Source organism: Onychostruthus taczanowskii, unplaced genomic scaffold (genome assembly GCF_017590055.1).
Source record: "Onychostruthus taczanowskii isolate IOZ18803 unplaced genomic scaffold, ASM1759005v1 scaffold36, whole genome shotgun sequence".
Taxonomy (NCBI): domain Eukaryota; kingdom Metazoa; phylum Chordata; class Aves; order Passeriformes; family Passeridae; genus Onychostruthus; species Onychostruthus taczanowskii.
Genome location: NW_024501015.1, coordinates 6,649,384 through 6,676,862, shown reverse-complemented (window position 1 = coordinate 6,676,862; position 27,479 = coordinate 6,649,384). Strand labels below are relative to the sequence as shown.

At 39.3% G+C, this 27,479-nt stretch overlaps 1 protein-coding gene across 2 annotated transcripts in view; it reads left to right on the top strand.

Annotated features, from left to right (window-relative positions):
• Positions 1-27,238, top strand: part of THRB (thyroid hormone receptor beta) — a 33,503-nt gene extending 6,265 nt beyond the window's left edge. The window contains exons 1-7 of one of the 2 annotated variants that reach the window (XM_041411571.1): positions 974-1,320; positions 11,547-11,647; positions 15,426-15,573; positions 16,970-17,175; positions 19,985-20,131; positions 24,161-24,419; positions 25,884-27,238. In XM_041411571.1, coding sequence (XP_041267505.1) covers positions 993-1,320; positions 11,547-11,647; positions 15,426-15,573; positions 16,970-17,175; positions 19,985-20,131; positions 24,161-24,419; positions 25,884-26,125 — 1,431 coding nt within the window. In that variant the 5' untranslated portion in view covers positions 974-992 and the 3' untranslated portion in view covers positions 26,126-27,238. Of the gene's footprint in view, positions 1-973; positions 1,321-11,546; positions 11,648-15,425; positions 15,574-16,969; positions 17,176-19,984; positions 20,132-24,160; positions 24,420-25,883 lie in introns of those variants that run through there. The other variant, XM_041411570.1, reaches the window with a different exon arrangement.
• Positions 27,239-27,479: the final 241 nt, after the last annotated feature.

Genomic DNA, 27,479 nt, shown 5'->3' with positions numbered 1-27,479 from the left:
GGTGGCATTGTCATGTTCATAGTTCATAGGTGAGCCAAAACGAGCAAAAAATGTTCCTTCCTTTCTTCGCTCTGTTATCAGAAAAAAAACCTCTTCTAAAAGTACTTCATTACTGAAACAGTAAAGATAACAAAGCAGAATAGCAAAGCAATTAGCTTATTGATAATATTTAAGCAGTGTTCTTTTTGCTGATTGTATTATTTTGAAGTTTCCCACCTGTTGAACTCAAAAGAAATTACTTCTTGAAATCACTGAAGTTTAGAAAAGCCGCTTTCCTGTAAATTCATTATCAGGCAGTGGGGAGGATTGTGTATGTGTGGAAGGCTGGGGAGATTCATGCATGTAATTCTGTAAAACAAAATCAATAAAGCTGATAACAGATTAAGTTGCTAAATTTTGTAACACTAGACTACTGTTTGGGTCATCAGCACAGCACTATTGGATTTTCTATGGTTTAATGCTGAAAAACAGGATTATTGATTTTAGGATTTTCAGCATATCCCCTCTGGGAGTTCTTAAGCAGTCTTTATAATTCTTCACACTTAAGTTGACAACTACAGTGACATAACTGTGTCCTTGCCTTAGTAATCGTTTTCTAATCATATTGGAAAAGGCTGGAAATGGTTTATAAAATGATTATTCCAGACAAAGGGGGGAACAGGAGGGTTGTCAGGATGTCACTTCTTTGTCTGGTGGTCATTGCTACCTGACTGCCATCTTCCCTTGGAATTAACTTACAGTCACAGATTAAGACCTTTGACTGTCATAAATCTGCTTCCCAATATGTTTGACTGGCAGGGGAGTTCACAAGCCGTCCCAATATAAATAGGATTTTAGCACATCAGGTGCTGCTCCGAAGTAAAACGGGCTGTTTTGCAGTCGACTTTGTTGGTGTATATTCATTGCTCCTTTCCCGATCCATGTGTATGCATGCCTGCGTGTGTATGCATGTGTGTGTGTACGTAAAGTAGAAGCTGAGATAGGCTAACAAAATGAACTACTGTATGCAAGAAATATATGAAGTGCACCCGGCTGCTGGTAGCAATTGCTACATGCAGTCCACTGATTATTGCACATATATCGAAGATAATCAGGGTTACAGCAGTTGTGATGCTCAGGTCCTGCACAGTAACAACATATATATGGAACAGGCCTGGGCGGTGAATCAGCCTTATACCTGTAGTTACCCTGGAAACGTGTTTAAAAGCGAGTACTCTGACATGGACATGGCCCTGAATCAGTACAACCAACCTGAATTTTTCACAGAAGAAAAACCTACTTTTTCTCAAGTGCAGTCGCCATCGTACTCTCAGAAGAAAGGTAGGGGCATTTTATTTAAATAACAAAAAAAAAAAAAAATAATCTCTGTTTTTGTTTTTGTTTTGCTTTAAACTTACAGTTGCATCAGTTGGCTCAGATGCATCTTTGAATGTGAAGGCTGCCTGTTCAAAATTGAAAGCAGCAGTAACATAGGTTGCTAGGTGATTGTAAGGTTTTCGGAGAGCGATGAGGATTTCCAAGCACTTTTTCTTAATATATAAGAGACATTTGCAAGTATATTGCTTTTTTTTCCTGCTTTCCTTGGCTATTAAGTTCCTTTGCTATTCACCAGTGAGCTTGATAAGAAAGTTTCTCTCCTGAAATGTCATCATTATATATTCTGCATCTTAAAGCTATGTTTCTGTTTACATACAAACTGTGTAAGTCCGTGTTTTCAGTAAATGTGAACTCTGTTTGCTCAGCAACTCAGGAAAAAGATTTTGAAAATAGGACTGTAAATATGTATGGGAAAATGTGTTTGAGTTACTGTCTTCTAAGTGAACACCATAAGTTTTTGATTATGCAGAGCAAAAAGGACTGAAAATTCAAGAATATATCTATGCAAGAAAGATGATTTTGCATCCAAAAGGTTGATCTAATCAATACATTTGTGAGACAAGTGCAATGTCTGCTCCCTAGGGGTTAAATTGTTGCCAGTTTTTAGAATTTATTCTTTTGATTTCAAGTAAGCAAATGAGATTTTAAAAGAGCCCAAAATACTAACAAACACTTGGAAATGTTTTTAGTGCTGCTTGTTTTGAACTCGGTAACCCAACTTACGCATACGAAGTATACATTCTCTGTGTTTGTTTAAAATCACATTATTGAAGAAGAAAAAACCCCTCTATGTTATACCAAAATAATATCCTTTTCTGTTCAGACAAGATATTCTGTATGCAATTTTCCAAAGTCCAGATGAATCTGATGTAACTAGAGAGATAATGAAAACACCATTTCCTACTTTTGAAGTATCTTTGTAGTGAAAAGCAGACTGTTTATTTTTATTAACTACATGGAAAACTGAAGTATTTTCCTTTGGGCAGAAAATACTCATTAACCCTTGATGCAATAAATCTCTGTGATTGATAGAAAAATGTCCTAATTTTATACACGGAGCAGCATCATATTTCACAATAAAGAAAATTATTTTTTAAATCCTTCTTGGAAGCTGTAATAGTATGATCAAATTGTAGGCTAAATGTAGTTGTGGATAATGCATGTTTTTGTGTTATGCAACATTTTAAATGCTTTTTAAGGCTATTTATCTGTTGTTGGGTTTTAATTAATGAATTCATAGCCTTTGTAGACTTCTCCCATGTCTTGTTTTTGGTTAAGGGAAAAGTTTATCTCGGGATTAACTTAGAAAAAATAAAGTCTTGCTGTTGCAAAGTCACTGAAGGAATGCATTTTTCATAATAGTGAATGCTATAAATAATACTTAGTACACCTAGATCAGAACTTTAAGTCATTTCAGTGCTCAGACACCCGACATCTGCCCCGTGTAAAGTTTTTGAACTTGTTTGTTTGAAAGAATACAGAGTTGTTTTTAAAAATGGTTTGTATGCCCTTATTTTCTACCACCTCAGTTTCACTAAGAAATGGCTGGTGGAAGCCAGCTCTCTAGCAGGCTTTTAATTGATCATTCACAGAGACTGAGCAGTGTGTTTTGGGATTCTTTAGAGCCTTATTACTGTGATAATCAATAAAAAGTGGCCTCCCTTCTGTCAAATCTTTGCAAATGCTGAATTTGTTAAGCAGAAGAGATCTAAACTGCGTGGAACATGTGCATCTTCTCTTTTCTTCTTTTTTTTTTTTTTTAATTTCCATGTTTTAAGCAAGCTATCGTAAAACTAACAAATCTTTTAATCCTGTCCTAAGAACAGAAGGCTTTTCACAGGGCATGTGTGTCTGTATTGATCCAGAATTGATTGGGGGAATGAGTGAGTTTGTTAGAGAAGCCTTGGTAATAGCCCATTAAAGCAAAATTAATTCCCTAAACAGGTGTTCAAGAGGAGTCTTGATTGTTGCAGTTGGTATTTTTGTTAGTCCCCTGAAATTTGTCATAATCTTAATAATGTGCTGTTCAGATCAGATTGTACTTTACAGTAGCACATGGACTTGTTACTTGTTTCCTATCAGAGCTTTTGCTAGTTAGTAAATGGTTAAACTCTTGTTTTCCCTCTGGGAAGAAAAAAAAATCAACATTTTATATGTTGAAAGGCTTGTAATTTGTGAAAGGGTATTTAATTACTTCTCTATTTTTATGTCACTTTGAACAAATTCAGAAAATAACTTGAAAAACAACAATCAAAGACCCCAGCAATGTGTCACTAAGGGGGGGGGGAGGGCGGGGGGAAGCATGTATAAAGCATAGCCAGTTATTCTAAATATCAGAAAGCTGCTTCAGTTATTACTGTACATTAAAAACTATTATTTCCTGACTATCTGTCAGAAATTCTGATGAAAGAATTAACTTTTAAAGAAAAAAATTGTAGTCCAGAAAATCGGGAGGTGGGTGGAGATGCGGGTTTAGCTTTGCATCTACTTGTTGCTCCATTACGTTTTGTGCTCTGGTGTACACCGTTAAAAGGTGACAGCACAACATTTGTGCAAGAGCTTACTGTTTTATTAAGGAAGACCTTTCGGACCTGATCCTGCCCTGGGAAACAGACACTTTGTTTTCTGCGTAATGCTGTGAAATCTGATAAGCAGAACAGGGCTCGTCGTTGTGAGAACGAGGTGCTATTCTCAGTTTTGTCCCAAAGAGCTTAAACTAGAATATTTTTCCCCTCACTCAGTGCTGCTAGCCATGGTGAGCTTGCAGCATTGCCTGCTGGGTGGGTGATGCTCAGGGGGAGCCTGTGCCCCTCTGCCCCAGTGCAGAGGCTGAGCAGACAGATGAAAATGTCCCTGGATCTCCTCAACCACCTATGCTGTGAGGAGGAGCACCCAGTTACTGGGAGGAGTTAATGCAGTTAGGAAGGTACAAAAGAGATATGTACAGCAGTCCAGAAACATCAGTCTCCCCACACTAGGTGTCTGCACAGTGTTTTGCACATTTGGACAACATGGGAGAAATGTCTGCAAAGTTAAAACTGGGATGAGAGTTTGCTTTTCACTTTCCTTTGCATGGTGATTTCTCAGACACTGTTAATGAAAGATGTCCAGAGGTGTCTGTGAGGTTAGGCTTTAATTTCAGATTCTGTGGGGCAGAGAGCAGTGAGCAGAGGCTGCCCCCCAAGCCGAGGGTTTGCAGGGGGGAATTCTTGAGTTTAGGCTGTAGCAGAGCCAGCTTCTCATCCCTGCAGCTCATCTTGCTTCCCAGATACCAGTGAGATACCGGTGAGGTTAATGCCATGTTTGGAAGGGCTCTTGGTATGGTGTGAGAACGGGGCTTTGAAAGTTGTTGTTATTGTTGTTATTTTTATAATTGTATTTGCCATAATTATTTCTCTCTGTTTTTTCTCAGGCAGTTAAGGTGCAGCTGAGAATATGTAGTGTGTGTGAGTGCTACAGAATGCAACAGAATTAGCCCAAACTGGCAACAGAATTAGCCCAAACTGAGTTCTCAGCAGTGTGAGAACATTAGGGTACTTTCTAAATAGCTAAGAAAAAGTAACATGAAGCTTATACCAAAATGTCATCTCATCAGTGCAGGAAGTGTGTGTGCATATAATCAATTTACAGAAACACTGAGAATTTGTCATCCTGGCCTTTTCAGCAGAGAAGCTCTCAGTATGTTAACGATTATTCAAGCTTAAAAATATTAATTTTGCTCTTGACCACCCATCTAAGGAAATAGCACTAAGAAAAATTGCATAATCCATTGCATAAATCATTACGCATTTGGAGTTATGTTTCTTTCATAACAAAAGTCAATGGAAATTATGTGTTTTCGTCCCCTTTATTGTAACCTTTCCGCAACCAAATGAAGGATGAAAAAGTGAAGTAAGTTATACTTTGCTTTGTTCAGTGAGGCTTAGATTTCCAAACAAATAACTGTCTTGCAGTACTAAGATACTGTCTCCAAAAGCATTTAAATAATTTGAGGGGTGGGGAAACAGCATGATTTGACCCTTAAAGTGGTGTATTTTGTACCTGTAGTTGGTAATGGCTGCAGGTACAGTACTGATTGCAGAAGTTTAAGTGACAACACAGTTTGGGCTAAGATGTTTTCAGCACATTCTCTGCAAAAGCACTGTTGTTGATAAGGTTTCTGACTCAGCCTAAGGAGCAGAGCTAATGCACTAAAAAGTCATGGAGAGAAAAAGTACTATAAAATGCTTCAGATTTGATCTTTGCCAAATTTTAGTAATTTCATAAATCAAATAATGTCAACAGAGATCAAAATTGAGGACATGCAAGCCAGTTAGCTAACAAGAAAAGTGTGAATCTGCTCAGCAACATTCTCCATGCTTCCAAGCTTGAAGGAGAAATAAGCCATTTTTCTCAGTGGGTGTAATTTAAAGAAAGTGGGAAACAAGGATCAGTGTATCTGCCCAGCCTTTCAGATCAATGTTGATAATAGCACAAATAAGAATGGAGTATGCTTTTTCTCTGTTGGCTCTATGCTTTCACCAGCACTCCAGTTAAGCTTTTTCTGCACAAGTATGTCCAGGATGATGCGTGGCTGGTCCTTGTAATAGTTTATAATTTGTAAAGAGTTCAAGGTGACTGTGAAAGCAGTAGAACAGCAGTACAAAATTACATTTCAGTTTTAATACAGTTGAGGATTCTCAAGGTAGTAATTAATTTCATCTTTTTCATTTTCATACTGTAGTGTCTAGTAAGTGAATACCAGCTTACTGGTAAATCCTAACTCCTCATTTTAGTGAGTGGTCTCTAGTCATGCAAACCATACCAGATGGGAGAAAGAAAGATTTCAGGGAATATATTTAATACATGACTCTGCCAGTGTACACTGAAAACTAAAGTACTGAATAATGGTCTCGAAGTGTAACTGTCCTTCTGCAATAGCAAAAAATGGCATTTTCTGCCTTCAAGCTATAAATCTGTGGTGGATTAGGAACAAGCTAATAATGAACATCTGGCAGACAGGCATAATTTGTTTGCATCGGTGTTACTCATATCCCTGTTTGGTAGTCAAATACCATTTGGTTCTACAATTTTTTTAAGGTGGGGATTAATTCCCTAGGCGAATATCACATTATCTGTACAGATCTGGAGACATAAAGTATGTGCAATGATACTTTAACAAAACTGAAATTGGTTCTTTACTTTTCTTAAAAGATGCGTTTTATTGTTAATGTTGTTAATGTATACCAGGTACAGAGGAAGAAGAAACACTATAATTTTTCAGAGTTTTTTATAATTGAAATAGTTTTTCTTTGCTTTGTTGAATGGAGGAATAGGCGCTGAGTGTCTCGCTTGTGCCTCTCCAGCCTTTTACACTGTGCAGGGTCGTATATGGTGCTTTAAGTCACCATTTCTGCAAATGGTAATTCTAGAGTGCATGCATACAGTATTAATGGAGGAGTACCTCAGATGACTGCATGGGGTAGCAGATCTCCTTCTGTCCTTATGGCTGCTTGGGGCAGACGCATTGTACATTTTCCTGTTGAAGGGAATTGTTTCCTGCCATGCCTCTACAAAGCTGCACTTGTGATTTAGATTGCTCTCAAGATTGGCTATAACAGATTATATGACACATTCTTCTAGAGAGGGGCAAGTGGTCCTACTGTGTGCTTAGCCTTGCCAAGACAGTAAGATTAGACAGACTGGCAGGTGGGAGTCTGGGAACCAAAGGTGTTAGTTTAGGCTACAGGGGAAACACTAGACATGGCAGATCAAGGTCATTCACTATTATTCTCCACTCAAAACAAAGATTCCATGTGAGCATTGGGATGAACAAGGTCAGGCCATACTTGACAGATAATTAAATTGGAGGATCATATGGGATGCAACAAACAACAGTCCTTGAGGATACTGAATACAGCAGACAGAGAATTGAAACAAGGAACAATATTGGTTGTTTTTGTACAATTCAGTGAGGTTGGCGTTGCTCTTGAACAATTTCTCTTAGCTAATTACTTAAAAGTTTTTGACCAAGAAATAAAAGATAAATTATGACCAACTGAAATAGGAATATACCTGATGTTTTAATGAGATTTATCAGACATTCTTCTTTAGTAAGAGAGCACCAGTGTTACTCTGTCCAGACAGCATCTGCTTTTCCACATAGGCATTTTTATCTTTGCTTCAGTGTTATTACATACATATGAAGCAAAAGTACTTGTTGATATGAGGGACAAGTTACTAATAGTGGTGCAAATAGTGAGATAAGCCTGTTGTTCTTCTCCTTCCTCAAAACATCTAACAGACAACTCTACTGCCATCCATGGCTTCTCCAAGAACCTCCACTTCGCTATTAATTTCTTCCATGCTGGTACCATGTTTAGAAAAACAGTGTTGAATTTCTTCTTGCTAATACTGTTTCTAACTCTGAGAAGCAGAAAAAATGTACTGAGTCTGTTTATCTGCACGTTTTTCAAACGAAATTGAATTGAATTTATACAGAGGTCATACAGGATATTTGCCACTGCTAGAAATTACTTAGAATGGACATTAGTGTTTGTAAGAATTGAATGTAAATCCACTTACTCCTTTTGCAGTGATTTCTGTCTGAATTGTATCTTTTAAAAATACTACCGAAGGTCCAGTCTTCCCAGTCTAACTGTTTCTGACCCCATTAGCTGTTGGAAGAAGTGTTAAAAATACAGAAAACTGTAATAGAAAGAAAAGATATGTGTATTGCAGACTTGTGTTGCCATTGATTTCTTGGAATAAGATTTTTCTATTCAGGTTTCATGTTGAAGTACTAGAACAGTTCCAGGTGTGTACTTCCCTTGTGACATGGAGTCAGTCTGTGGAAGTACTGAACAGAATATTTAGGTATCTTAAGTAGGTGGCACTTAATGCTTCTGATGCAAGAAATTGGCAATGTGGTCACATGTAAGGATGCCATTTTTAATTTCTGATTAGGGGTGCCCCTAGGAGATTTTGTGTTCTGCCAGATTGGAAACTTTATATTGGATAAAGTCACGAAACTCCAGGAAGGAGATGGACAGCGGTGATCATAAGCATGACCTACTGTATATATTTAAGGAAGCAGCTTAGACAAGTGTCTCCTGCTCCTCCAGTAGAACAAGTTGCTATTGCATAAGCAGCACTAACCAGCTTGTATAATTAATGAAATATCAAGCCATTTAATTCAAAAACAATTCTTGAGGAAGCTAACCAGGGATACTGAATTTTTGAGGATGTAGTTTGTGCTTACAAAGACTGTATTTCTTGAATAGCAGTAACCAGCAATAACAAGAAGCTATTGATCTTTACGATAAATTTAGGGGAAAATTCTGCATCCCTTTGCTGTGTCTTCTGCCCACTCTGTCAGCTCTATGTTGTGTATGTGTTGCATGTGCAGAGGCAGGTGTGAGCAGAGTGGGGGCAGGATGGAGATAATAGCCTCTGCTAATCCCCCACTGGCATAGTGTCTATTAGGAGTCAGTGATGTAATTAGAGTTGAAACCCTGCTGTCTCTCATCTCTCAATGTCACATGGCCACCAGTCTATCCGAGCATAATTTGTCCATCATGGGGAAATGTAGCCTGAATATAAATCTGCTCTTTTGCTGTCTTGTAGACGGGTTTGATACAACATTAAGATCGTAGCTCATTCCCCCACTCCCCTTTCAGAATATTGGCAGACCTGAGATGCCTGTATCCAGGAATGGCTTCCAAGTACTACTGCTTCCTTGTTTTAGAGAAGAGGGATATGTGTTCCTTTATAATTTGAGGTTGTCATAATTATACTCAAATTAGGCCATACAAATACTATTTGCCTTCTTTACTTTCTCCTGATTTACTCACCAGACTCCATAAAGTTTAAGCATTTTAAGCTCAGTTAACTTTAAGTGTTTTGTCTAATTTGGACTTTCCTTTCTGGAGAACCTCTGGAAGCATAGCCTTAGGAAGGCATTTGAATTTAAACTGTTACTGAGCTTGACCTGTAGCATGTTAGTTGCAGGAAGATGATGGCCACTCCTCTTGCAGCATCCGGCAACAGCCTTCTGCTGCCCTGAGTCTTGCTGGTTGCCCTCCAAGTGACTGGTGTCCCAAGTCCCCAAGCTGTACCAGCCCATACTGCTGTGAGGGCTGCATAAAGACATCAACCTCTATGTCTAACCTTATGTGTGGTGCTACAGATGGATTCAGCAAGCCAGTGGTAAGGGATAGTGTTACACGCAGCTGCATCCAAAGGGCTCTTCTTCATTGCACTCAAAAATTCCACTCAGACAGCTGGCAGTCGATGCAAAACCAGGAGGAGTGGCTGGAACACCAGATGGGTGTGCTACCCATTCAGAGCCACCTAGGCAGGCTAGGAAAGTGGGATGAGAGGAATCTTGAAGTTCATCAAAGGGAAAGGCCAAATTCTGCATGAGGGGATGAGTAATAAACACAGCAGTGCAGGCCCAACTGGCAGGAAACTGCTTTGCACTGGAGTACCTGGGGGTTCGTGGTGGGCAGCAAGTTGCATACAGGCCAGCAGTGTGTTCTTGAAGCAAGGGAGGTAAATGGCATCTGGTCTGCTTTAGGAAAATCATCACCAGCAGCTTGAGGGATATGATCCTTCCTTTCTGTTCCACTCTAGTGAAACATCTGCAGTGTTGGGTCTAGTTCTGGGCTCCCCAAGAGAAGAAAGACACAGACATCTTAGAGTAAGCCTGGCAAAGGGCCAGAGAGACGATGAACCGGAGCATCTCTTCTGTGGGGAGTAACTGAGAAAACTGGGACTCTTCAGCTTTGAAGCAGAGAGGGCTCAAGGGGACATATCAGTTTGTGTGAATACCTGATCCCCCACACTGCAGAAGACAGGGCCAGACTCCTCTCAGTTCCCAGTGACAGAACTAGAGGCAGTGAGCACAAATAGAAGTACAGGAAATTCCTTCTGAGAATAATAAAAGAGTATTTTCTTTTCACTGTGGAGGTGACAGAGCAGAACAGTTGCACATATTGCCCAGAAAGGTTGTGGAGTCTCCATCCCTGGAGATACTCAAAAGCTGTCTGGGCCAGGTTCTGGACATCTGGCTCTAGGTGGCCCTGTGTTGAGCAGGGGTGTTGCAGCAGTTGACTTCTAGAAATTACTTCCAACCTCAGCCATTGTGGGATTCTGTGAAATGTTTATTACGCTCCACTAATCTTACACAGTAATACCTGTAGTGCACTACACTGTAGTGCACTTTCCTCTCCCCCCTCAAAGGGAATCTGACATCTCTATGTTACATCTTCACAGTGAGATTTTTCAGAAGGTAAAGTTATGAACTGTAACTCCATTAGTTATGAGTCATGGAAACATTGATTTTGAAACATTTGTATTTTACCCTGTTTAAAAGTTGTTTGTGGTTACAATTACTTTTTGCTTGCCATCAGTATTGTTTTGGTTTTTTGCTCAAATTGAAAATATGTTTGTGTTTTCAAAACAAATGTCATTGTGGGAAAAGAATCAAGCATTGCCAATTTTTTTCACAGCAGGAATATTTTCACTGGCTGGATCTGGTAAACCACTTCTGAAGAGAAAATTTCATTCTAACACTACATGTACACACACACACACATAAACATATTTGAACATCCATGTATTTTGCTTTAAATTCAGGCTACGTTAAGTATTCCTGTGGAACACATCCAGGTCAGGCATGATCAATAAAATTTGGGCTATATGTTGCTCGTACCTTTCTGCTTTGAAACAAACCATCTGTCAGTAAATATTTCTTACTACCAAGTCCCCCAGTCACACTGAAACCTGGGGTCTCATCTGCAGTGTACAAATATATTGAGGTTTTTTCTGATATACAGAACAGAAACATATTGTATGCCTTCACTGCTATTTTGTTATTTCACATCAAATCTTTTGAAGAAATGAGTATTTGCTGATGTAGTATTTCACTCAGGAGAGAGAAATCATGTTCCGACTTTTCTCTCTTGACGAGTAGACACTGAATCAGTGTGAAGAATAGAAAATCTTATAGACTGTGATTAGTTAAGTCTGTAGCGTAGTACAAACTTTTATTCAGGAAATTCAGTGAGTTCAGAAGTATGGCACTGGTAGACAGGATATGCAGTGGATTTTAATACAGTCTTTTTATATCCAATGTATCCTGTAATTTTGTATGGAGTTTACATGCCACATCCTCTTTTTCTTTGCAGGGTACATACCCAGTTACTTAGACAAGGATGAGCTATGTGTAGTATGCGGGGACAAAGCCACCGGATATCATTATCGCTGCATCACTTGCGAAGGTTGCAAGGTAAATGGCACAGTGGGAAAGTGGGAATCAGAAATAGCTCTCCAGCTCCTCCATTATACAGACTTCCTGAACTGTGCTGTCAAATCAAATAAAGACAGATTAGAAGCTAATAAGAACATCCAGTACTGATGATAAGCCGTATCTGACCATGCTGCTATTCTTCATATGCATAAGGACTATAGTTGGTTTTTGCCGTGTTTGCTTCTGAAAAGAAAACAAGAAATTTAGATTGTTGTTGCTGCTGTTTAACAGTTAGCTTTTGAATTTCCATTTTTTAATGTTTCTTTATCCGTGTTCGCATCCAGGGTACATCAGCATGTTCCCAGCTACTCCACTGAAGCTGTTTATGCAATAGCTAAGGTTCTGCTTATGTTCATGAAGTCTGTAGCGATTAGCAGTGTTCCAGTGCCTCTCACCATCCCTGTGAAGAAGCAAAAATCAAAATCCTTTCCACATGCTCATGTTACAGTAACATCCATCAATTTGGGAAGCATTGACACCCAATTAAAATAGTTTCAAAAAGATTTTGACTTCTTTAACTTAAGCATATTGAAATGTGCTTTCAGCCCTAAAATGCATCTCCAAGAATACATGCAAAATTAAATTTAAAAAGAGATTGCTTTGGGCAAGTAAATAAAAAAATGGAGTAACACAATCAGACACATCTTACATGATTTCACTGCCATGAATTTGCCTGAATAGCTTGAGATTCTGTAAGAAAGCTATTCTTTCCTGCAGAAAGTAAAAAACAAAAATGTTTTTCTAAACAAATGGGACCACACATGTCTTGGGCTAGTGTCATGAGACTAAGCCATGAAAGTCTCATTCTGTTCACCCACAAAGTCTGGAACATTTGGATCTGATATTTTGGGTTTGGATTGGCTTTAGAGCTCCTCATCACAGTAACTCATGAAGTAGTTCTTTTGGTTGTACATCATTTCCCTAAGTTACATTTGTGAAATACACAGAGACCTAAATATCCTATGTATAGCAGATTCATGGTAATATTCATAATGGTTTTATACATATACTTACATACAAAGTATAAAAAAGTACTTATATCTTTAAAAAAAAACTTTGGAGCTGCACAAGTGGTTCTTACACATTTGCATCCTGAATACAATATACAGATGATAACAATACATGTATGGCTGTGATTTAATTTAGATGTAATGGGAAGTAAGCAGTACTGGGGCAGTATGAAGTATACTTAGCTCCCAGCTGAACAGCTGTACCTATTGCAAGCTTTCCTGCTAAGGTTTTCATTACTTCAAGTCAAGCAGTTCTTTTTATGCCTACCAGCTATTTTAGAGACATAGCATACAAATTTGCTTTTATCTTCACATACAGTTCTTCTCTCTGATGTACAATTTTAAATAATGCTTATGCACACAAGGACCTGAGATAACAATTTGCAAAAGTAATTATTTTCTTGGAGGAGCTGCATACACATTTCAAGCTGTATGATATATCAACAAAATTATATGATTTATCAATACACAATATATATAATAAATTTTCAATTAATTTGATGTTTACTAGTTGCTTCCACTCAAAGTCACTTTAGTTTCGTAACAAGCATAATCAAGGCTGACAACCAAAGATTTGCTTTGGCAAGTGCTTTCATGAACAAAGCATCCTCACACATGATTTCTGAAGAGTAAATTGTGAGGAATTTAAACACAAATAAATGAGCAGTGAGTTCTGACATCACTGAAATGTTTTTCCTGACTTTACCCATTGCATCTACTGCTATATATGTGTGTAGTAAAGGAGTTTAGAAGGAGTTACTGCTTACTGTACAATGTGCTTTCTTTTATTGATGAGAATAACCCTTCTGTGGTGAAGTGTTTAGAGAGATACAGAGAGCAGCTTCCTTAACATGTATCTAGAGATGAACAAAGAAGGATTTTTGCAAATTTTTTCTGAGAAATGCAAAGAAGTGAGAAGGCGAAATGGGCTGTCCCAGCAGAGGTGATGGAGACCCTTGCCATCATAAAGCTACAGCTACATGAAATCCCATGCAAGGTTTAGAAAGCAGAAGCTCACTCGCTGAGATTCATTAGAGAGTTTTCTAGCTCTTGCTTCATAACTATTGATAACCCTGTGACCCTGGTTGTCCACAGCCATCTTAGGTGTTCAGGAAGGGGTGGAGCCTCTAGGAATTCATCTCAGGGTTGAGAACAGAACAAAAACTGGGTGTTCAGTAGATGAGACTTTGAGACTTATTCCAAACCCCACATAAGGATATCTTGCCTGTGATTTCCTGGATTTTATCTTAACACAACTGGTCCCAGTCGTGCAAAGGCTCCCACACAAGCTTTATGCCACGCAGTTTAATTAACATTTCAGGTTTTACCATAATTAAGGAAGAAAGAGTTGTACTCTTTGCTCAAGCTGAACCTCGTAAGATAAAACTCTAATGAGGACAAGTCTCTTCATTGTTTTCACAGGAGTTAGGAGTACAAACTGAAATGCAGACTTATCTGTACATGTTAATTCAACATTTTGTGTTAAAAGAAATTGTGCACTGCTTTAAGATTTTACTGGGTATTATTTAACATGATTTAAAAACAGACCTTTCGCCTACTGAAGTGAAGAGACTATTCATTAGACAAAATCCCAGCTGAAGAGACTATTCACAAGGTAAAATCTCCCTTGAATTTTGCCATTGTTTTGACTAAAAGCAAAGCCATTCTAAGCAGCCTCAGTCAAACAGGACCAGAGTGTCAGTGTGTTCTCTGTGTCAAGGTAATCCCGAGCTGCATTGCTGAATCTAGACAGTCTCAAGTAATGGTGAAACTTGAAATTAAAGTGAAGTCTAAATTTTCTGCTTGTTCATATCTTGCAGTCTTGGGGAGGTTATCCAGCCCTTGCAAAAGTCAGTGAGAAAAGTCATGTTGAAATTAATGCCAGGATTTTACCCATAATGTTCAGAGATAACTTTTATCTGATTTTATTACCTCCAGCAAGGTTTTATGGGGCACTTGAATGAGTGAATTCAGTGGGATTGCATTAGTTCATATGGTCTTAGGATCTGTTTAAATTTGCAGGATAGATCTGTATTATGATAGATAGATAGATAGATAGATATAGATAGAGAGATGATAGACAGACGAGTCTTTGGTGGTGATGGGGCTTTTGGGGCTTTTGAAATTCTGTGGTAAATACAAATTAAATCTGTTTCTCAGAAATACAAATAATTTGTAAATTAGGGATGCTTTCAGTTTAGAACCAAACTCAAAGATTGTGTAGACTGTATTTGCAAAATCCTTTTCTTGCCCAGATTTGGTTGGTTATTTGGCTTTTATGGAAATAAAGGAGTGGAACTGTTTGTCCTCAATCCTTTAATAGCACAAACACACCACCATACTTACTATTTGCAGAAGCTGCTTTTTAATTAAAACTATGTGTATGCCTTTCAATATCCTTCAAAATAATTAAAGAGTTTGAAAAGGGGCTCAAAAATACTTCATATACAAAAAAAATTTAACAGTAAAAAATAAGACTACAAGAAGACAAGTACACAGTATTTGTGTCTCAAGACAGCACTACTTGCACCTTTACTTATCTAAGGTGTCTTTATGTTTTCAATTGTTAAGGAAAAGCAAGAGAAATGCCGTACACTATAAAACTGGTTTGAGAGCTTTGAGAATTTTTGGTAATGAAGTGTGTTATCTTGCATACTTAGGTACATGCCTAACAAATCAAGCAGCTCCCAATTTTTAAAAATTGCTCAGTGCTAATGCTTTCCTATGTATTTATTTTTTGCACCTAGGGTTTTTTTAGAAGAACCATTCAGAAGAACCTCCATCCAACCTATTCCTGTAAATATGAAGGAAAATGTGTGATAGACAAAGTAACAAGAAATCAGTGCCAGGAATGTCGCTTCAAAAAATGTATCTTTGTTGGCATGGCAACAGATTGTAAGTATATTTTCCTGGTTTTTCTTTATTTTATTTTTTTTTCAGTGTCTGTGTTTGCTTAAAGTATGTTGATTGATGAAGCTTGTGAAAGTAAAGTAGAACTGCCAGCCCTTTTCTGGTTTTAATAATACCAAGGAATCATACTCGTTGCATTAAGCCACTTTCACAGGGCTGTAATTTTCTGTTTATCCTTCATCAGGCTGCACCTTCTCCTGGCCTTACCAAGCTGAGTAACAATAGGAATGTTCACTCTTTGGAGGAGAGGAGGGAGAAATGCATCTGGACGGACACTTTGCTTGAGATAAAAACATCTTGTTTAGAAAATTCTGGAGGATGTGAAATTGAATGTCATTGTATGAGTCATCCTGCAGTTGTTTGTTTTATTTTTAGCCCTGAAGAAGTTATCTGCTGGAAAGATTTTGAGTCTCTTCTAAAGAACTAGAAAATATGGCTGTAAGATTAATCCTTAGGGGTCTTCTTTTCCTGCCGTTGCACAGGGATTTACACCAATAACTTCAATTACTACAAATGGGAGGAAGTCACATAAAGCCCCCAGAAGTCATATAAATCCTCTTGTGCCTTCATGGTTGTTGCCAGTATTATCCTTTGCAGAAGAACTGACAGGAAAACAGGCCCAGTAAACAACAGAAGAATAGTCTAACTTGGTATTTTCATTGCTAATGTAATGTATATCAGTGCCCTCTGTCTAGAGGGAAATAGAATAAAGGAGACAATTTCATTATAGCCAGGTAGACCTTCAGGAGAGGGGCTGGATACCAGTGAAGGGGTAAGCAGAGCAGCCCTGGGGCCTGTGTATCTGGAGTCACTGAAATTAATGGGGCTTTACAGGAACACCACTTGTGGGGATTAGGGAAGAGCCAAAGGCATCTTGACCTGATTGTGTCATGCTTCAGCCAGATGACCCTTCTATGAATAAGTGCTTCCACTTTCTTAGATCCATTTTACCTTCTGTTGGCATCCAAGTAAATGTTCTGCACTTCAGGGCAGTGAGTGTGAACATGCTGATATGACTTCAAAGAAAACAGAAGTGCATCTTTCCCAATATGGATTACTCCAAGTCCGTTATAGGAGCACTTGGACACCTTACAAAGCTTTTGCATATTAGTTTTATTGGTGGAACAACCCCTTGAGGGCAGTGGCAGTATACAGGGCATTACCAGGACGGTAAGTCACTCTTTGCTATCCAGGCTTCTGAGAAAACAAAGTTTGAAGAGAGAAGTAAGAGAACTGTCTCAACTGTTGGTCTTGCCAAGGTACTTCCTTACTGATTAGTTAAGGTGTTTGTTAGCAACTGTTACCTCAGGCACACAAAAGACCAGAGTTTTGACAGTCTTACGAGCTTCCTGCCATTTTTGTATGTTTTTTCCCCTGCTAGTGGTGTTGGATGACAGCAAGAGGTTGGCAAAGAGGAAGCTGATAGAAGAAAATCGAGAGAAGAGACGGCGGGAAGAGCTGCAGAAAACCATTGGGCACAAACCAGAGCCAACAGATGAGGAATGGGAGCTCATCAAAATTGTCACTGAAGCACATGTGGCCACCAATGCACAGGGAAGCCACTGGAAGCAGAAAAGGAAATTTCTGGTATGGGCTGTAGCCTTGTACGCTGCTCTTAAAGCCAGGTTCTGTTCCTTCTTCTGCAGTGCTTTCCCAGCATTGCAACCCCAAAAGAGATTTTATCACCAGTGTTTTTTTGTGAAAAAAGGATGATTTTGTGTAGTTATTACTTCATTTTTCGTGTCTGAACCTCAGTGTTAGATCAGACTATGTCTTTCAAAAGATAAACAGCCTGTTGCTATGTTAAGGCTTACTCAGCTGGATACTTTTATTATTATGTGCTATTTATTATTATGTGCTATGATAAGAAAAAGTAGAAAAATTGTTTCTCTCCTGACTGAGAACAGAAGTAGTCTATAATTCATACTGTATTTTTTTAATATATTCTATTTAGGGATAGTTGTCTTTATTAGGGACTATCATAAAACATATTGAAAGTGTTAAAGCAATATAAATTTCTAGATAAAAGCTGGTGCTTTTGGTTAATAACTCAGGGGTTTTGCCTCTTTTGGTTGATGGTGAATACAGTAATGAAAATAAATTCAGCAAGGAAAATTAATTTCAGTGAGAACAGGATGATACATATACCATACCATTGGGATTGCAGCCTACAAAACAACTCAGATTTTCATCCTACAACTAAGGGTCAGAAAATAAATGGTGATTTGTGGTGCTCAACCTTAAAAATGGATTTATTTGATTTTTCTAAATTGATTTTTAAGGGAAATAAGTGCAGAATGCAAAATGCTTGTACCACAAAAAAGAGGGATTAGAGACTGCATTTCAGAAATACACAGGAGTCTTTAACAGTCAGTATACTAAATCAGATAAAACACACTCATCTTTTTGCAAGCCTAGGCTCCTACTGCGTAATTCACCGTGGGAATTTCAACTCACTGTTGAATTGCTAAGAGAAATTATGTACTCAGAGCAGCTGATCTCTTTTCTAATGTTGGGGGTTTTTTAATGCCAGTGACACCATCTAAATTTCTATATGAATGGCTCGTGTTCATAGTAGTCCACAGTCAGGAAACCACAGCCAGTCATCACTGACAAGAACCAAGAAAGCACTTTCCAGGGGCGTTGCAGAGCAAGGTGTGAGCAGATCAAGAAGCAACTGCAGTAGTACTTTTGGTTGCTTAGACAGGAGTGCTGTTCTTCACTGGTATCAGCTGGTTTGGGATAAAACCTAGGTAGCTAGAGTTTGGGGCTGGGAATGAGCTGTTGAAGAGCAGGAGAAGCTGACAATCTGCCCCAGGAGCTATGGATCTGTCCTTACGTGGCTGAGGCAGGTTCTTTGACAACAGGGACTTCATTGGGGTCCACACCTCCTTTCCTCTTGAGTTAGGTGGAAGGAGCTCCCCTCCAGTGTGTTAGCTTTAGCTGGCTCTCCTGACTTGCTTTGCCTTTCCCAAGAAAATGCTGTGCTCTTCCTTTTTCTCCATAACAATGGTTCATGTGGTTTAAGCATTCGGTATTTTTTGCTTGGAAGCGATGAAGGTTGTTTATCATGAGCACACAAACAATGTGGTTTAGTTACCCAAGATTCAGGAAGGGAGAGAGCCTAGAAATGAGTTTATTTGAGTTTTTTAGTAGAAACCATCAGATAATTGAGCCCAGTCTTTTTCATTGTTCCTTTACAATTGGTGCTTGCTTTAGTAACACATTGCTGAGTTTTTTCTTGTAAGAAGTTAGATTTGGATTCAGATTGGTTACAGAAGGACCTTTTATGATGTGTTTCTTTAAAAAAGTGGTTGAACACAAGTTTTTATTACAGACAGCACTTTTAGCACCTCCCCTGTTTAAGTGTCTTCTATAAATGTCATGGGGCCCATCAGTCTTAAAGGTCTGTTTCTCTGGATTTTTTCTAGTTTATGACCTTAGTGTGAACAGAATGAAACCTCTGCATGGTGTTTAATAAGCGTTTGTAATTGCAAAGCCACACTTTATATAAAAAAAAAAAAAAACAGCTTTGATGTGCCTGTTTCTAAAATACATGGTAACATTCGCCAGCTGCATAAAAAACAGGTGAACAAGTTCAAGTACATTTGGAATAAAAAACCACTCCTTATAGATTCTGCTTGAAACTGTTTCATTGTATATTCCTATTGAAATCCTCAAAATATGATTTGTTTTTCATTTGGAGAAGCCTTGAGCTGAAATGATGCAACAGGCAATTTTCAACCAAAACTTACACAGATGAGTTCAAATTCCATTTACATTATCCAGGGCACCTTTAGGTTAGCGTGTTCTTTCTTGCTCATAAGTTGTTTTAGCTTTGCACATTAACTGTTGTAGCCTTTTGGAAACTGGCCTTGGCAATTGCTTGGGGAGGGGGGGGGCCTGTGATACCTGGCAATCTCTTCTGGGGAGACTTTCTGAGCTTTGAGTAGGTAAAGAGCCTAATCCTGCAAAGCAGCAGCATCTTCTCAGGGGTAACACATCTCCTCACCTCTCTTTGCTTTTAGAGAAACTTGAGAGCTTTCAGCTCCTGTAAGGAAAACGTGCCTATGTTTTTCAAGCAAAAGATGCATGTGCTGCACCCATAAAATACATGGATACAGACACAGGGAAGAAACTGTGCGCACAACAGTCCAGCTGTCCACAAAGAATGGGTAGAAGCATACCAGTCACCCATTTCTCTGTGCAGTCACCTCTTTCACAAATGCCTTACAAATGAATTCACATTTTGTGATGTAAATGGGCTTTACTTATAAAGCAAATAGTGTTGCTTTTTATTTTTGCATCTCTTCTATACCAAGCAGGACTTTTTGGAGTATAAAATAGTTGCTCTAAGACAGACTGCTCCTTTAAATATCTTTGTTTATATCCTTAGCCAGAAGATATTGGGCAGGCACCAATAGTTAATGCCCCAGAAGGTGGGAAAGTGGATTTAGAAGCCTTCAGCCAGTTTACAAAAATTATCACACCAGCGATTACAAGAGTGGTGGATTTTGCCAAAAAGTTGCCTATGTTTTGTGAGGTAAGAAGACTTTCTTGCACTCCTCATTTATATGCCTGTTGTTAAAAACTACTCAAAATACTCTGGCATGGAACTTAAAAATTCAATGTGTCTAAAATAAAAAAATTAGACACTCAAAATCAATGGGACTAGAATAATCTGTATTTTCGTAAATTTTCTTTTTCCTGTGATTACTGAAACCCTGAGTGTGTTAATCTGGAAGTCGTTGTGGTTCATTAGGGACTCAGATATGTCTTTAGAGGTGGCCTTGAACAAAGCAAATGAACAAAAAGATACTGTCTAGAAGCATTACTGATATATTTAATAAAATCTTGCAGCACATGGTTCCCTATGTATCTTCTGGCTCCTTGGCAGGTACAGTATTGTAGAGTTGGGTCTACACAGTAAAAAATTCTTGAAATTCATGAAAGTTCCCCTGTCTGGGAGTGGCACTTGCCTCATTGGGTTCCCTAGACTTGGTTTTCCTGAATGGGGAGGTTGTGCATAAAAGAGTCTGTGAAAGCAATGGATTGTCATTCCAAGTAGATACTCACATGTAAATATGCAGTAAATAGACTCAAAGGCTTGGCTGCACATTAGGAATACAGTGGCCTTACACTGATCACATTTGTACCAAGGTATCGTTTTTATTGAAGGACCAGATGTAATGGCTGATTATATTTTTTTTCCTCCCATTTAATAAATGGTATCAAAACTGCAGCCTGAAATAATATTTCGGTCTTAATAATCTAAATAATTTTCATAGAATCATAGAAAGATTTGGGTTGGAAGGGACCCTAAAATCACCCAGTTCCAACCCCCTGCCATCAGCAGGAACACCTTCCATTTCACCCTTTGAGGTCAACACCCTACCAGAAAGGAAGGGTAAGGCAGCCATCAAATTTTACTCTACTGTGGCTGGCAGCTTTTTTTTGAAAGTCAGTCAGGGAGGGCTATGTGTGTTCTCTGGCAAGCACAGAACAAGGAGAGGTCAATATCAATAGTAGTCATAGTGTAAATATCTCACCCTGGCCAGCCTCTGCATTGGTGCCATCAGTCAAGGAAGCACGAAATAGTAGGTAAGCATGAAGATTATAAAATACGAGGAATATGTCCATAGATCATGAACATTTTAGAGTCTGAGGGAATCTGTCTCCTGTGATCTGGCATTTGTTGGTGGGAAATTGCAGTGACATACCAAGGTAGTCTTTTTAATTTAGAAAGCTCTGCCAGTCACACACAGACTTCAGTGCCCATCTGACATCTCCTACCCCTCCTGGCTACCATGGACCCGCTTGTGTCAGAGCTAGGCAGGAAGCATGGATGAAGAAGTCAAGGCATCGTTGAGCATGACCTCTGTGTGTTATGTGGCTCAGCTGGACAGGCTTTGTTTACAGCTGAGCCACTGTGTAAACCTGACACCTGCCCATATACAGCAAGATCTGATGGCAGGGTGAGGGACAACTCCTCATGAACACAAAGCAGTGGGACAGCTGTCCTCTGAGTTGTCATATCACACTTCCTGTAGCATGAAGTAAATGGCAAATGTTTACTCCTTTTGAAGGGGCACCCTCCTGTTAACTTTGTTTCCGTTATGATCTTTAACCCATATCTTTTTCTTAGAAGCGACACTGTGCGGGCTGTAGATTTTATACAGGAAAAAACACTTCTTTTTTCCATAGGACCTGCAGAGCATTTAAACATTAACTCAGTTCATAATTCCAGAAGATGTCCGAGAATGCAGTAAATCTCTATGAAAGAGGGACGTGACAGGGAACATCCATGGCAACTTATATTTTCATGGCTACTTTTCCTTCTTTTTCACATCTTTGGACACATGTAGAAGCCAGCAAAGCACTGTGAGTGCCCAGCTTAGTTTATATGCACCCATTGGCCCCTACCTAAAACTAAGTATCCAATCCCAGACTAATCAAAGTATATGGAAAACTTGATTTGCTTCTCAGCATTTCTCCTGTTGTTTCCTTCCTGCTTTTCTTTCTGCTTAGAAGATGAAGATTGAAGAGACTATAATAAGTTTAATGTGAATTTTAAATGTCAAGGCATCAGTGGTTTCATAGTGGGTGAAGCTGTGTAAATACTCTTTGAGGTCACTCAGCTCAGCTCAATTCCATGGTGCTGAATTGCACATGTCCTGCAGAGGTGAGCACTTCAGGTTCCTGCCTTGTGCCTTTTCTCCCTGCAGAGAGAAAGGAAAGGACAACGCATGGCAGCGTTTCAGTCACATTTGTTGATCCTGCTACTGGAAGATGCTCTGGTAGCAACACTCAAGTGGATGAATGTAGGTAGGATTAAAATCTGCACAGCTGGGAGCAGAACTGATGTTCAAGCCTCCAATCTCTAGTAACTCCTGCTACTGGCAGATAAAACCTGAGGGCTGGCATCTGTGAAACAGGTGTCCCATGTATCCTTCAGAATTAGAAAAGGAGGTGAAAAACAGGCATAGTCAGACTGCCATTACCATAAAGAAGTTTTAAGAAGGATCAAGTAGAAAGAATTCTCATTAGTTTCATAGCTCACTAATAAAACAGCTGAATCATCACAAAATATCTTCTCTACTGTGACCTTTCTTTTCTACTATTCTTTCTTCTGTTTAGAGGCTTAGGGGTTTTTTCATTTCTTTTCTTCTCCCTTCTCTCTTTCTTTCTTTCATGTTCTTTTTTTTCACTTCCATTGCTTTTTCCAGTATCTCTTCACGGTTCCTTTCACATATCTATTCTCATTTTAATTCTTTTAAACTCTGTTTCTTTCCCTACTTCAGTCTCTGCTGACAAACAGTGGAATTGTCATTGGGTAGCAAGACTGCTGCTGTGCCTCTGCAGTCTTCCCCACACTGCTGCTGAGCTGAGGGTCCTCTGTAGGGAAACTGATTTGCTCTGAACAGGATGAGTCAATTTTCTTGTGTATTAAACACTTCACACCTGAAGCTGGCATTGCTGGAAAAGCAGCTGCATGACTCAACTCATTTTCCTGACCATGGCTAGCTCTGTGCTTAAAGCTCTTCTCTAGCAGGGAACTGCTTCCCACTTGCATTAGGTAGCTCTGCATCATTTCCCACCAAATCAGTGCAGTTGCTTTGCACGTACACCGTTGCCATGTAAACCTATAGTTCAGGGGGGTTTCATTTTTGAATTGCAAAACAGGTAAATATAATAATTTTATATAAATCAAAAATAAATGGCTTTTTGCCTCTTTTCAAGACAAGTAGAAGTGTGTTGCTCTTTCATATGTGGGACCCTTTCTGTTGTCTTACAGTCTCAAAACTGTTTTGGTGGGTTTTGTTACCATTGAATAACCTATGAAAACATAAAGACATGCTTTACAGAACAAGTTCTGCTCATGTGTCAGCATCCTGGTTATACTCTGTAAATACAGAACCTTTGGACAGCTTGCCTTTGTAAATGGCGTGGAAAAGACACGTGCCCTGAAGAGCACAGTTTATGCACCAGCATAAAAGCTGTAGCTATACTATAGATTTTATGTCTGTCTAGCAATAGTGTAGGGAGCTCAGGGAGAACAGCCTTACTAGATTAAGTCTAGATTAATAAATTCTCTGTTGTTAAAATGGGCAGTGAGAATTCCTGCTCCACTGTTTGAGGTGTATCCCCTAGATATAAATATTTGTTTGAAACACAGTCCACCCTTACAGACCCTCCCAAATGTCTTTCCTTTCCTCTGGTCAGGTAAGAAATAAGTATGGCTGGTAGTGAATTTAACTGGGATGGCTGAGGTCTGCACCAGCCCCAAATATAGTTTATTCTGCTGTGATAAGTTGTAAGCTGAGGGAGCCAACAGCTGTGTTATTGCTAGATTTCCTCAGGGTGTGTGGGGATGCTAACCAGGGAATGTTGGAACCAGGAACACAGATCCTGGGGCATTGTGCAGAGCAGCATGTTTGGAGAAGAACTGCACTATATAGGGCAGTGTCCTGGGCTGTGAACTGCAACTTTGTGCTTGTGGATCTGTTGTAGCTGTAAAAGCCACTCAGTCTGACAAACATGAATTTTTCTTTGCCATTTATAATTTCTGCAGCTGCCATGTGAAGACCAGATCATCCTTCTGAAAGGCTGCTGTATGGAGATCATGTCCCTCCGAGCAGCAGTTCGCTATGACCCCGAGAGTGAGACTTTAACACTTAATGGGGAGATGGCGGTGACAAGGGGCCAGCTGAAAAATGGGGGTCTTGGCGTAGTGTCTGATGCCATTTTTGACCTGGGCATGTCTCTTTCTTCATTTAACCTGGATGACACCGAGGTTGCCCTTCTTCAGGCTGTTCTGCTCATGTCATCAGGTGAGAACAGAAATATATTGGGGTCCAAACAATTTTGAAACTCTTTGGTCTTTGTCACAATCCTCTTTGTGACAAAAAAGAAATAAGATAGGTTAGATCTTGTAGTGCTGACTAGAGTAATGTGAGAGAAATTTTCTCTCAAAACCCCAGTGACTTATGTTGGTGAGCACTAGGAAAAAAAGTTCAGGGTGTTCAGAGAGTTGGAACTGGTTTTGGTAACACACCTTGCTCAGTTTGGTACTTAGGAATGAGCCACGGATGATCATCAAGATGAAATCAGTTTTGATTTTGAGCCAGTTTGCCTTAAATGAAAAATGGATAATTTAACAACACTGGTCCTTATGTTAAGTTCCCTCTTCCCCCAAGTAATGTCATGCATTGGGCATTCATACACATTTCCACCAGTCTCATATGTTTAGTTTGACTTGCCCTCTTGTTTTCCTAATTAACAGCACCACTGCTTCCTAATGGGCACTTACGAGCTGTACTGCTTCCCTATGTTGGGACCATTTGCAACTGGTCATGATAAAAAAGCAGCACAGACAACTTCCTCCAAAGAGTTTCTAACCTTCTCAATTTGAGTATGTTTTTGTATATGCTTCCAGTGATTGTGCCAGCCCAAAGAGGAAATTCCATTCTTGGGCAGTGGCAGATTTGGCAAGATTTTATTTTAAGATGGCTTTGAAGATTGGGCACTGAATAACAATACACAATCAGTGATTTACAAGCATTAACTGCATCTGAGATTAAAAGGTTTCCACATTAATCACGACACAGCACTTCATTTTCCCCATCAAAACATTTCTGTTTCTTTTTAGGTCCCTACACACTGATACTGGAGCAGAGTTTCCAAAAGGCAATTCAAAAATTACCTGCTTTCCCAGAGGTGCCTCCTGAGAAGTGGCGTGAAAGGGGCTTTCCCAGTCCTCGTCTGGGTGCCAGTTGAGACAGCCAGACTTTTAGCCTTTGTTGTTCCTTGATGCTCCATAACAGCTCATCTAGGATCAAAGCATGATCGAAGCATGATCAAACCATTAGACAGATTGCAGAAAACCAGATTGAAAGGAACTGTAATTTAGATACCTGACAAGGATTTTTTTTTTGCTTCTTTATTAGTTGTTTTACAGAAAAATGTAGATAGAAGCCCTAGCTGAAATCAGGGCTCTGATGTTCTAGTCACTGTAAGGAAGCACTTCCCAAACAGCTACATTCTGTGTAAGTGTGTGTAAGTGAGCAAATCAGGCATTGCATGAAGAAAGGAAGGATTATCTTCTTCTTTTAACAGGTGTAGTACTAGCAAGTGAGTTGGCTGGAGTGAAAGAAGTTTGTGGCAGAGCCACAAATGTCCCCAATCTCTCTCCTTTCTTTCCTAGTGTCAGATCATCCTATTTCTCCTGTTTTATGATCAGACATTTGTTAAAGCAAATAAATAAGAATGATAATTCTGCTGCTTTGTATCTACAGATCGCCCAGGCCTTGTTTGCGTCGAGAGAATAGAAAAGTGTCAAGAAGGTTTCCTCCTGGCATTCGAACACTACATTAATTACAGAAAACACCATGTTGCACACTTTTGGCCAAAACTGCTGATGAAAGTGACAGATCTGCGAATGATCGGAGCCTGCCATGCCAGCCGCTTCCTGCACATGAAGGTGGAGTGCCCCACAGAACTGTTCCCTCCATTGTTCCTGGAAGTGTTTGAGGATTAGAGACTGAAGTGGTTCTCCACACCCCCGTCGCACTACTGGCTGTCATTTCATCCCATTGCCCAGCTCTTCTCACCTGTTTGTTCTTCTTCTTTCGTGGTCTTCTGTTTCTTGAGATGGGGCTGGGGTTTTGTTTGAGTTTTCTTTTGGGGTTGCTGGGGGGCAGTTGTATACACATGGATGAAAACATCCCTTTAATGCGGGTACTTGTGACTATTGCAATTTGTTCTTCAGTCCTTTGATGTGAGTGCTTTGACAGCTTAACAGTGAAAATACGAACAGACCAATCTCATTCACCAGCATTTGTGTGGTCACCAGCTCACACCCATCATTGCCTGGAAAATAGGGGAGAGAGATTGAAGTGGCAGAAAAATAAATTTGCCTTCAAGTTGAAACAGCTATTGTTAATTTGACCCTGGCAATTCTGTCTTGTATTATTCCTTTTGCAGGGTACAACTGACCAATTCATAGTACAGAATTTCTGGTCATTGTGATGGTTTCTATTGTAACAATTACCACTATGGTCTAGAATCTTCATCATCATTATGATCCCATCATTCTCTGAGGTTTTTTCCAGCAGATGCAGTTTAACTCTGCGCCATAAATCAAGTACTTTAAATAATGCAGAGTGTTAGAAAGGACTGAGTCTTTTTTTTTTTTTCCATGTGTATAAGATATTAAGATCTTCAGTTTCTAAATTTGGACTCCAGGTAACTTCACTGGAAGGTTTGTTGGAGTGAGGACAGAAATTTGATTCTCTGAGGTGCTCCTGATAGTGAAGGGGTCTGCTTTTTCTGAGGTGTGTGTAAAATCCATCACTCTGAGGGAGAAGGCTCTCTGTCGGGATAGCAGGCAGTGTCTCAGAGTTATTCAGGGATATGAGAGCTCATGGAATGATGACAAGGAGAATGAAACATATGGGGTGACCTTCAGATAGGACAGAAACCAGCTGTGTTATTAACAACACACAAGACTGTAGAGCTTTATCCCAGGAATACAAATAGTGTTGCTCAGCAGTAATCCTTTGTTTTATATATATATATAAAGTTTATATGCACGTATATATATAATTATATATATATATAATTACAAATCTTCAGCAGATGTCTTAAACATATTTTTGTATTTTTATCTTCTCTCTCTTTTTCTGACTCTGCCCTGTGTGTGTGCATGTAGATCAGCTGAGTTCTCCCTCCCTACAGGTATGTCTGTATGTGTTTCCTTGGGCTAGATGCTCTCTTGATTCTTTTAATTTATTTCCACTAACTGCACTAGCAGGAACCAAACTGAGCAATGACAAAATGTCCTGCTGCCAAAGTCAGCAAGCCAGTACACACAGTCCTGGAATGTTTGGAGG